At 48.4% G+C, this 12,463-nt stretch overlaps 1 protein-coding gene across 2 annotated transcripts in view; it reads left to right on the top strand.

The window, feature by feature from the left end:
* The window catches only part of XYLB (xylulokinase), a 342,255-nt gene that overhangs the window by 6,171 nt on the left and 323,621 nt on the right, over nucleotides 1–12,463 (top strand). For both annotated transcript variants that reach the window (XM_075315415.1, XM_075315413.1), the window contains exon 2: nucleotides 2,146–2,221. In XM_075315415.1, coding sequence (XP_075171530.1) covers nucleotides 2,189–2,221 — 33 coding nt within the window. In that variant the 5' untranslated portion in view covers nucleotides 2,146–2,188. The remainder of the gene's footprint in view (nucleotides 1–2,145; nucleotides 2,222–12,463) is intronic.

Here is a 12,463-nt window from a genome sequence, read left to right as displayed (position 1 = left end):
TGACTCTATATAATATATAGGGATAGATCCCTCTGTGTGTAATGACTATATAATATATAGGAATAGATCCCTCTGTGTGTAATGACTATATGATATATAGGGATAGATCCCTCTGTGTGTAATGACTATATGATATATAGGAATAGATCCCTCTGTGTGTAATGACTCGATATAATATATGCGTTTCCCTTTTTGTATTTCACTGAAATTAAATTTTTGATGATATTCTAATTTATTGAGAAGCATGTATGTGTGTGCGTAATATACATATACACATATATATGTGTGTATATGTGTATATATATATTATACAAAAACACGACTGTTTTTATATGTACATATATATAATTTTTTTTTTTTTTTTTTTTTTTTACATTCTGTGGAAGCAGAAAAGAAATATCTGACTTTCATTTACATAGATTTTTAATTTATTACTTTTGTCAGATGCAAGTTATTTCTGTGACCATTGTGGGTTTTTGTTTCATTAAACGAGGGGTACCACCAATTTTGACACTGTGTATATGTACAGTATGTATGTATCTACGGTATGTGTGTGGTAGGTGGGTTTATGTGTGTTTTTTTTGTGTTTTGTTTTTTTTAAACCCCTTCCCTCCTTTTCAGGAACGTAGACGAAAAAAATAATGTATTTCCATATTTGGTATCATTGAGCACGTCCGTGTCTGAACTAATACAGTATCGGAATATTTATCCCTGCATTAAATGCCCGAGTGAAGCAACCTTCTCATTGTAGTGTACAGCGCATGCTCTGGGGGGCGCTGTCTGGACATTGTCAGGTCTGGCCATTCTCAGGTCTGGCCATTGTCGCTGACCGCTTGGGCCACCTGTGACATTACAGCTATATAGAGAGGTGTCACAATGAAGATACCATGTTCAGCCCAAGTAGCAGAGCCACTACGAGGTGGAAATAAAACCTCTCCTTTCTGCTTCATTGAATCCTTTAATGCAGTCCGTATAGACCGAGCTTCCTGGCAGCCTCTGATTTCAGTTGCTTTTTCTTCTGAGGAAGAAGATGGTAGGGCAGATTCTTTGAAGTTGTCTTAGAGGATGGAAATGGAGCCGGTGAAGGACTTGGATTTCTTTGTATATTTTTCCTGTTGAAATGAACAGAGTTGTAATCATCGGGCATTTTATATTACAGTATTCTCAGGACCCGAGCAAACTGCTGCCATTATTATTTTTAGGCCTATTTTCTTTTAATAAAACAAAGGCATACATGCTTCCTGTCACCCCAAGTATACGGTAAACTGTACTTCTGTACTGAAGTGATGACTGTGCGGTCTGGAAGTCTCGGCCACTGAGAGACTTTGGTTTTTGCCACCTAATCTCACAGCAGCATCATGGAGAGATAGAGACTGGTTTGAAAAAAATCAGTGTTTTACCATCAGGAAAATATCACTAGAGGACCAGTAAACCTGCTGTCACATAGTCCTCCATATTCATGAGCCGTGTCTAACCCCCAAACCACTGATTGGCAGCTTTCTGCCTACACACAGTGTACACAGAGACCTGCTAATCAATAGTGTGTGCAGGTTATACAGAGCTGTGCATTCATAAAATGGGTAGATCGGACACAGATAAAACAGGGATTTTAGCAAAACTGCCACAAGTTATGCCTATAGATCTAGCAGTTCTCTGAATGCTGAGCTCTGTATTTCCCACCCACACAGCTTTCTCTAGCGATAAACTCCTGATAAAACTGATGTTATCAAATCTACAGCACAGCAAACAGCTCAGTAAATGACACATCACTGGAATCGGGATCTCTCTCTACATTATGCTGCTCTCAGATGGGGGAGCGAAAACCTGGTGACAGATTCCCTATAAGGGTCACACTCGTCATATCTTATTCTGGGGTATCGCTGTAGCATCAGGGCTCTAGTCTTGTCAAGAATTGCCCCCTGTAATCCACCATTGGCTCTACCAGCACTGGGTACATTTACCCAAATCTTCATATGTCCCTCAATCCAAATGCTGACGGCTACTCTATACAACCAATATATTGAGAGATTTTATATTGTTATACTTATCTACTATATCAATGCTATATTTTCTGTTGGTTATTATTATTATTACCATATGTAAAGACTCTTAATTCATACCTGTGTTGTGTGGTGTCTGTTTTAGGGGTGCGGTGCTGGTCCAGCAGTGTCATGCGGTGGATGTCCAGATGAGCGTGCCACACGCCGTCCCTGCCCATCAGGTATTCCTTGTGCTGCAGTCCCAGAGATACCTCTTTTGTGTGGATCTGATTGCTGAATGCGGCCTGTGTCCTCGCGATCTCATTGACTTGGACAGGGGTAACATTTCGTGAAGTATATAGACCGCCTCTGGCTCCTGTAAATGAAGCAAACATCACATGATCTTCAGGTCCAAGTGACACAATTTGCACCTAAAAATTAGACACTTTTTACCCCAGCTGCGCTAATTGTTCTAAAAGCTTCAGTGGATGTAAGGCTGCTTTCACACTACATTTTTTTAACATGCGTCATGAACTTTTTTTGCTGTAAAAGTGAATCCTGTTTTTACAAAGAAACGCATGCAAACACGTGTTATTTTTCAGGATCCTGTCACTTGAAGTCTATGGGCAGGCATTGAAGTCATGTGATCGGGAGTGAGGGGAACTGAACGTGATAGACCGGGAGCCGACATCTGACAGCTGCAGACGCTGGTAACCAAGTGTGAGTCTGTGACCGGGGTTATCTATGACGGCCGGAATGTCTCGCCCCGGTTGTGGTCCCTCCATGATAGAAAGTAAATCCACTCTAGGGTTAATGCTGTTTCCTTACAGGCTGAAGGAAGGGTTAAATGGAAACAGGAACAAGGGCAGGTGTGCCGGGTGTGGGGGAGTGAACAGAACTTCCTGAGCTCTCTGTTGGAGAGGCACATGTATATTGTTGTGGACTTTCGTTTGGACATTAAAACCGTGTGCTGTGAACCTTAATGCCTGGATCCCGTGTCTTCTGCTGCGCAGCCGACCGTGCTACCTCACATATGGTGGAGAATCGGCGGGCATGACAGCCGGTGAGGTGTAGCATCCATTCCTGGTGACCCAGTAGCACATGTCCTGGATTCGAGCGGCTATACTACAGCCCAAACCCGGCGACGCCATGGAGGACATACTAAGGCAGCAGCAACAGACTAATGCACAGCTACAAGAGGCTAATGCACAGCAGCAACAGACCAATGCACACCTGCTCCGGGCGTTGGAACGTCAGCAGCAATCCTTGCAAATGCAGGAAAAAAGACACCAAGAACAGATGGTTCTCCTGGCCAAGTTGATCCGTGCCGGACCGGCAGCAACAACCCCGGGACCGGGTGACGACGGCAGCGTCCGGAAAGCGGTGAGACAAGCGTTGCAAAAGATGACCCCGGGGGATGATGTGGAAGCGTTCCTGGCGGTGTTTGAGCGGGTGGCCGAGCGGGAAAAGCTGCCGACCCCCCCCCAGTGGGCTGAGGTATTGTCGCCCTATCTGACGGGGGAACCCCAAAAAGCGTACCTGGACCTCTGTACCGAGGACGCCATTGACTATGTGACCCTGAAAGCCGAAATACTGGCTCGGTTGGGGGTGAATACCTATGTGCGGGCTCAGCGGGTAAATCAGTGGTTCTATGAGGAAGCCAAACCCGTACGCTCCCAGGCCTATGACTTGTTGCATCTTGTAAAAAAGTGGTTGCAGCCTGACACTCTGAGCCCGGCGCAAATGGTGGAAAGGGTAGTAGTGGATCGTTTTGTGCGCACTTTACCCGTCACCGTTCAACGGTGGGTAGGACAGGGTGACCCGAGTACCCTGGACCAATTAGTGTCCCTGGTAGCGCGGCATGTGGCTACGCAGGACTTGATACGGGACACTGAGACTTTGCGTACCGCCCGTCGGTCCGGCCCCTCCAAGCCTAGGGCCAAGGACCCACCGCTGACAACGGTGCAGGAGTCCCCTACCGTCCCGTCTGAGGCCGCGGCCGCCATTCCTGAGGTCCGGAAGGTTCTGTACCCTAAACGACAACCCGTCAAGGGGGTTTCCGTCCCCATTAGATGTTGGCGGTGCCAGCGGGTGGGACATATGGAAGCCCAGTGTCCACTCACCACGGAGCCCATGGATTGTGGGGTTACCCGGCGGGGTTCAATGTATGCTCAGGTGGTGTGTACCGCTGACCTGGTCTCCCCAGAGACGGAGGCCCACTTGTGCCAAATACAGGTGAATGGATGTCCGGTTACAGGATTGTTGGATTCCGGAAGCTTAGTGACACTTGTGCGATCCACCTTGAGGGCTAAAGTAAAGGCCACAGGACGTACCGTGGGGGTGGTTTGCATACATGGGGACCGCCGAGACTATCCCACGGGGATTGTCACCATCACAGCACCTTGCGGTAAGGTGCAACATGAGGTGGGACTTCTTAACACTCTTCCTTATGACGTGATCCTAGGAAGGGATCTGCCCTATTTTTGGACTTTATGGAGGGGACCCCTTAAGTCCCCTCAGATATTGGTCAGTCCGGGACCTGAGCCCTACAATCCTGAATCCGGGACGCCTGCCGTAGGGGTCACCATGATAGGGACAGAGTGTGAACCCGATAGGTCACCCCTAGAGGTATTGGCAGGAGAGGCTGAGATGGTCGAGCCCATCCCGGAGTTAGAGGCGTCCCTGGATACGTTTGGGACAGCCCAACTCCAGGATCCTACGTTAATACATGCCCGGAGTCGGGTGACAGTAGTTGACGGGGTGGCACAGCTGCCCGGTGCCCAGGTAAGGTACCCCCATTTCGCTCTTAAGCAAGATTTACTCTACCGGGTAGATGAAATACGGGGCGTGGGGGTAGAACAGTTGGTGGTGCCCCAGCCGCATCGCCGGCGGGTCCTCGACTTAGCTCATAAACACCTGATGAGTGGCCACCTAGGGGTCAAGAAAACGCAGGAGCGAATATTACAAAGGTTCTATTGGCCCGGGGTCTTTGGGGAGGTAAAACGGTTCTGCGAAACCTGTCCGGAGTGTCAGCTTACCGCACCCCTGACCCATTTTCGCAGTCCGTTGGTACCGTTACCCATTATAGAAGTCCCTTTTGAACGGATAGGGATTGATCTGGTGGGGCCCCTCATAAAGTCCGCTCGAGGGCACCAACACATCCTAGTGATCGTTGACTATGCCACCCGGTATCCCGAGGCGATACCTCTCAGACATACTGCAGCAAAGCTTATACCTCGGGAGTTGTTTGCTGTGTTCTGCCGGGTGGGGTTGCCCAAGGAGATCCTTACGGATCAGGGGACCCCGTTCATGTCTAAAGTGACCAAAGAGCTATGCCGGCTACTCCAGATCAAGCAGTTGCGTACGTCTGTGTATCATCCTCAAACGGACGGTTTAGTCGAGCGTTTCAATAAAACCCTGAAAACCATGCTAAAAAGGGTGATTTCAAAAGACGGGAAAGACTGGGATATGATGCTTCCCTATTTGATGTTTGCCATACGAGAGGTGCCACAGGCATCCACGGGGTTTTCGCCTTTTGAATTGTTATACGGGCGACATCCCCGGGGATTGTTGGACCTGGCAAAGGAAACATGGGAGCAGGAGCCCACCCCCCATAAAAGTGTGATTGAACACATTTTGGGTATGCAGAACCGCATAAGCGCGGTCATGCCAATTGTGAAGGAGCATTTACAGGAGGCTCAGGCCGCGCAAAGCGGCCGCTACAATAGACAAGCCACCATGCGGACCTTTAAACCCGGGGATCGGGTGTTGGTATTAATCCCCACGGCGGAGAGTAAATTCCTGGCTCAGTGGCAAGGCCCCTACGAGATAAAGGAAAAAGTCGGGGTGGTTAGCTATAAAGTATTGCAGCCCGGTAGGCGGAAACCTGAACAAATATACCATGTCAACTTATTAAAACCTTGGCAGGAACGGGAAAGCCTGATGGCTGTTTTTTCCCCACCTCCCTGCTCTTCGGGTCGTTCACATCCGGCTCCAGCGACCTCCGGAGAGGACGAACCGGAAGTAAGGATTGGAGAAGCCCTCACCAAGACACAGAGGCGAGAGGCCAGACGGTTGGTTCAGCAGAACCCCGATGTCTTCTCCGAGCTGCCCGGTAGGACCAGTCTGATACGACATGATATTGTCACCGAGCCCCACCTGAAGGTACGCCTGAAGTCATACCGGGTACCGGAGGCTCGACGACAAGCCATATCGGAGGAAGTAAAGACAATGTTACGCCTGGGGGTCATCGAAAAATCCCAGAGTGAATGGGCTAGTCCGATTGTCCTAATACCAAAACCCGATGGCTCCTTAAGGTTCTGCAATGACTTTAGGAGATTGAACGAAATATCCAAGTTCGATCTCTACCCCATGCCCCGGGTGGATGAGCTGATTGATAGGCTGGGACAGGCGCGATATTTTACCACGCTCGACCTGACCAAGGGGTACTGGCAGGTGCCACTAACGGAGTCCGCCAAGGAGAAAACCGCTTTTGTTACGCCGGAGGGTCTCTTCCACTATGTTGTCTTGCCTTTTGGGTTACATGGCGCTCCGGCCACGTTCCAGAGGTTGATGGACTTGGTGCTGGAACCCCACCAGGCGTATGCATCAGCGTACCTTGATGACATCATTATTTACAGCTCTGATTGGCAGACCCACTTGGAACAGGTACAAGCGGTGGTGGACGTGCTTCGAACAGCCGGATTGACAGCCAATCCCAAGAAGTGTGCGTTGGGACTCACGGAAGCCCGCTACTTGGGCTACGTGATAGGCCAAGGAGTGATTAAGCCCCAAATTAACAAGGTTGAGGCGATCCAGAAGTGGCCTAGACCCCTGACCACGAAGAAGGTTAGGGCCTTCCTGGGTATCGTGGGGTACTACCGGAGGTTTGTAAAGGATTTTGCGGGACTATCAGCCCCCTTGACGGACCTTCTCAAAGGCAAGAAGTCCGTCATGGTGCGCTGGACTCCGCAGGCCGAGGACTCCTTCCGGGCCCTGAAGGAGGTCCTGTGCGGACAGCCCGTTCTTGTACACCCTGATTTCCGGAAGGAGTTCATAGTACAGACTGACGCCTCAGAGGTCGGCCTGGGGGCAGTGCTGTCTCAGGTGGTTCAGGGGGAGGAACACCCCGTCACCTTCTTAAGCAGGAAGCTCACCCCTCCCGAGCGGAATTATAGCTTAGTGGAGAAGGAGTGCCTGGCGATCAAGTGGGCCTTGGAGTCCCTACGCTATTACCTGCTGGGACGGCAGTTTCGCTTGGTGACGGATCACTCTCCCCTGGTCTGGATGAGGTCCGCCAAGGAACGGAATGCCCGGGTTACCCGGTGGTTCCTTTCTCTGCAGAACTTCCGGTTTACGGTTGAACACCGGGCCGGTAGGTTACAGGGCAACGCCGATGCCTTGTCCCGCGGCCCGTGTTTGATGGCAGCAGTTCAACCCCGCTCGCTTGAACTGAGGGGGGGGGGTATGTGAGACTGTGACCGGGGTTATCTATGACGGCCGGTATGTCTCGCCCCGGTTGTGCTCACTCCATGATAGAAAGTAAATCCACTCTAGGGTTAATGCTGTTTCCTTACAGGCTGAAGGAAGGGTTAAATGGAAACAGGAACAAGGGCAGGTGTGCCGGGTGTGGGGGAGTGAACAGAACTCCCTGAGCTCTCTGTTGGAGAGGCACATGTATATTGTTGTGGACTTTCGTTTGGACATTAAAACCGTGTGCTGTGAACCTTAATGCCTGGATCCCGTGTCTTCTGCTGCGCAGCCGACCGTGCTACCTCACACAAGGTAAACATCGGGTAACTAAGCGAAGTGCTTTGATTGGATACCCGATATTTACCTTGGTTACGAGCGTCTGTAGCTGCTAGGAGCCGGGCTGCCTGCTCCCTGCACACGTAACCAAGGTAAACATCGGGTAACTAAGCGAAGCGCTTTGCTTGGTTACCCAATATTTACCTTGGTTACGGGGGAGAGAGGGAGGGGGAGTGAGAGACTGATCACGCCAGGCTGGTTTCTGGGCATGCTCAGTAGAGCAAGCAGGATCCTGTCAGCATGCCAGCGTTCACATGCGTTTGCGTGCAGTATAGTCAGGGGATCCAGCAATTTGCAGTATTTGGACGCAGCTCAAAAACGCTACAAGTAGCGTTTTTGAAAAAAGTTAAACTGCAAGTCGCTGGATCCTCACTATAACGCATGTGAACGCATGTTGACGCGAGTCCATTGCAAATGCATTGAAATGAAAACGCATTTGCACTGGATCCGTTTTTGCGTTAAATAAACGTTCATGACGCATGTTAAAAAAATATAGTGTGAAAGCAGCCTTAGTGGGCAAGTGGCATCTGGCAATTTTCTCACAATTTCTGCCTCTTACTGAATCTGCCATCTTTTCTTTTTTTGTAATTTTTTTTTTAATTTTATTTATTTATTTATTGGTGCAAGTAGCTAAGAGAACAGGACGGACACTGATAACACTCATGTTAGGTCTCCTCCACATGTCCGTTTTCACATGTACCGGAGACACACCTGTAGACCCATTATAATCAATGGGTCTGCACACATTGCCGTGTTTTCACACAGACGTGTGTCCGTGTGCTCCACACGGCAAAATGTCCGTTTTTTTTTTTTTTTTTTTTTTTTCTGGCAGCACTGTAGTGATTTGTATGACACGTCCCGGAGAAAACACATGTCTTTGAAATAAAATTATTTTCTATACTCACTTGTCTCCAGCCATGCTGTCTTCGGCGCTGCTGTTTCTTGCTTCTGGCCCTCTCATTATGCTCATGAATATTCACTGCACCATGGACCTGGAAGTAACAGCAGCACCGGAGACAACAGGGACAGGTGAGTATAGACGTTCATGCTGTCCGTGTGCTATTCGGATGTCATACAGACCGCACACGGAAAACACACCCACACCTTCACCACGGACCGTCCAAAACGTGTGTGTTTTACACGGACATGTGAAAGAGGGCTGAAGCTTGTTTTTTTTATGGGATGAGTTGCTGTTTTAAAAGACCCGTAATGGATACACTGTTCTGAAAAATGGAGGGGGGGGGGAAATCAAAGTGAGATGAAATTGTGGTGAAAAATGCAATTCAAGCATTGTCTTTTGGGCTTATGGCACTCTCTGTATGCTAGAAATGACCTGGAAACATGATTCTCCAGGTCAGTACAATGACGACAATACCAAATTTGCATGTACATATCATTTTCTTTTTTGGGGGGGGGGGTTGTCACCATTTTCCAAGACCCATAACTACTTTATTCTTCTGTCCACAGAGTGGAGTTAGGGTTTAGTTTTTTTGCGCAGCAAGTTTCTGGTGTTATTCAAACCAATTTGAGGTTTAATAGTATTGTAAAGCTGCCCGGCCGCCACACTGAAAGCCAAGGTACCGGGAGGAAATGATCTTTTCCTCCCTGCAGCCTCCAGCTTTCAGTCACCGCTCAGTACATAGTGAACGGCAGTCGTAACCACGCTGCCGGCTCTGTACTGATACACTGTACAGTCGGCAGGTATACTCTTTTTCTTGATGGTCTACTGTACAGTCGGCAGTAACTCTGTGCCGGGGCGCGGTTACGGACGCCACTCACTATGTACTGAGTGGTGACTGAAGCAGTGTCAGTTGCGCCTTTGTGACTGAAATCTGCAAAATAAAAAAAACAAAACATTCTGAATGGTGAGCAGGGTAGCCCCTTCACAGAACTGATCAGCAGGGGGGCTGACAGTCGTTCTCACACCGATCTGTTGATGGCTTATTTTAATGAGGCCATAAATATTGTAATTCCCGAAAACTCCATAAAACAATACTATAAGCGGCCATTTGACTCTGTCTATGCAGGGACCTCTGGACACTTAATTATAGGTTAAAGAATGAGTGTTAAAGATTTTCCATTTGTTTTAAGGGTTAATTGAATGCCATTTACTTAGCCTCCTGGGCACACAGAGATTTCTGCTCACGTGGCAATAAGTCCTGTACATTGGACTGAATCCAGGGTCTAGATTAAACAAATCTAAGCCGCCATGTCATGCAGTCTATATGATGTGTGCTGCTGCGCAAAGTGACCGGGGAAGGAGATCAGATTTGTGCGGCTTGAACAATGATCACAGCCAGGCAGAGGCATGTCACAGTAACCATGATCTGAAAAGCTGGCCGGGGACTATGCTTCTCGGCTGACTAGTCCGATTCAGCTGGCTTCTCCCCTCTCCTCCACCTGTGTATGCAGGGAATACATATTAATCCCGGGGAGCGAGGCGGGGAGAAGCACATGGAAACTGTGATATGCCGCAGTGTCTCAGACCATCATATCCCGGGCTGTGATCGTGCAGCCAGGGTCTGGTTCATACTCTCTGTGGTTCAGGGGGCACGATGGCCGCTTAGCCTTTAACATTTATAATGCAGCATTTAATCTAAAATTATCCGATGACCAGGACATTGCGTTTCCTGAGAAGCTTCAGTCTTGCATGTAGTGGCACACATGACAGCTTCAGGAAGCTTAACGAAATATTGTCTTATTTATGATATTAGATTACTTAAAGGGAACCTGTCACCAGATTTTTCCCTATTAAACTAAATGAATCCCCTTCTGCAGCTCCTGGGCTGCATTGTATGAAGGTGCACCTTGGCCCTGACTCCCCTTCCAGACCTCAAAAATAACTTTATAAAACTTGGCCATTAGGTATGCTAATTACCTTGGTTGCCCAGATGGGTGGGCTCATTTTCTGCTCCTTTATCCCCCTCCTGCCGCTGATCGCTGTCCTCCTTCCTTGATTGATGGGATGACGCCTCCGTCATTCTCCTCACATTTTCAAATCTCGCGCCTGTGCAGTTAGGTCAGCTCGCGTAGGCGCAGTTCGCGCTACCATATCGTGGCCAGAGCATAAAACATAGTTGCCCTCGCTCGCGCCGGTGAGCTAAATGTGCAGGCGCGAGATTATGGGCGGGTACGAGCATGGCGCTGGTCAGGCCGGCGCTGTGCATGACCTCATCAGCGCCATGCTCGTACCCGCCCATAATCCCACGCCTGCGCATTTAGCTCACCGGCGCGAGCGAGGGCCGCTGTGCTTTCTGCTCTGCCCGCGATATGGCAGATCTAACTGCGCCTGCGCGAGCCAACCTAACTGCACAGGCGCGAGATTTGAAAATGTGAGAATGACTGAGGCGTCATCCCGTCAATCAAGGAAGGAGGACGGCGATCAGCGGCAGGAGGGGGATAAAGGAGCAGAAAATGAGCCCACCCATCTGGTCAACCAAGGTAATTAGCATACCTAATGGCCAGGTTTTATAAAGTTATTTTTGGGGTCTGGAAGGGGAGTCAGGGCCAAGGTGCACCTTCATAGAAAGCAGCCCGGGAGCTGCAGAAGGGGAGACTTTTAGTTAAATAGGGAAAAATCTGGTGACAAAAACACTTTATTTTATTTTTATCTGGGCCATGTGTGATCTAAAAATAACAGAAAATGTATGTCGGTGCATGGCAGCAGCATTTCAATGGTTAAACAGCAGCAATCATAGCTTTGAAACAGGCCTTATACTGCTTTTTAACAGAAGGAGACCGGAACAGACGTCAGTGATTCTGGTACGTATGTGCTAGTTTTTATATGTACCAGAATCACTCACATACGCAGACCCATTATAATCAATGGGTCGGCGCACACATCAGTGATTTATTTATTTTTTTTTCACTGACTATGTACACGAGTGTCCATGATTGCTGCACGGAAACATGTTCACTTTTTTTCTGGCATCACTGATGTCCCACGGACCACACTATGGTGTGATCCGTGAAACACATACCAGAAGAAAACGTACATTGAAAAAAAAAAAACATTTTCAACTCGCTAGTCTCCAGCGACGCTGTTGTTCGGCAGCTGCTCTCTGCTTCTTCCTGGCCGGCTCATTATAGCGTGCATATTCATTTATGCAGCCGGAGCCGACCCGGAAGTAGCTGCAGAGGTGAGAGACACAGCGGCCGGATACTGCAGAGCCGGAGATCAGCACCACAGACAGCAGGAGCGAGGATGAGTGTACGTCCATATGCAATCACTGAGTACGGATCACATATTATAGATTGCACATGGAGAAGATACGTGTGCCATGAATAACGGCACACAGAGGGTCTTAGGCGTTTTTAACACGTCAGTGAAAAAGTCTGTGTTTTTCACTGACGCGTGAAACACGCCTAAAGTTGAATTCACATGTCCCGTAATTATCCGTTAGAACTGATCCATTGGCAAAATCCTTCTCCAAATACAACTTTTCTGACCGTTTTGAAAAATAGATTTTTGCAGGATCTGTTTTTTAACATGGGAGTCTATGGAAAACGGATCCTTTAACAGATTGATGATTTATGTTCCATTTGAAACTGATCCAGTAGGAAAAATACTGGATCCTTTACAAATGACAGCAATAAGGCTGCTTTCACACTACGTTTTTTTTAACATGCGTCATGAACGTTTTTTGCTGTACAAGTGGATCCTGTTTTTACAAAGA

The sequence above is a fragment of the Anomaloglossus baeobatrachus genome, chromosome 6 (assembly GCF_048569485.1).
Source record: "Anomaloglossus baeobatrachus isolate aAnoBae1 chromosome 6, aAnoBae1.hap1, whole genome shotgun sequence".
In the NCBI taxonomy this organism is placed as follows: domain Eukaryota; kingdom Metazoa; phylum Chordata; class Amphibia; order Anura; family Aromobatidae; genus Anomaloglossus; species Anomaloglossus baeobatrachus.
The sequence above is the reverse complement of the archived record's forward strand: the minus strand, read 5'-3'. Positions and strand labels throughout refer to the sequence as shown.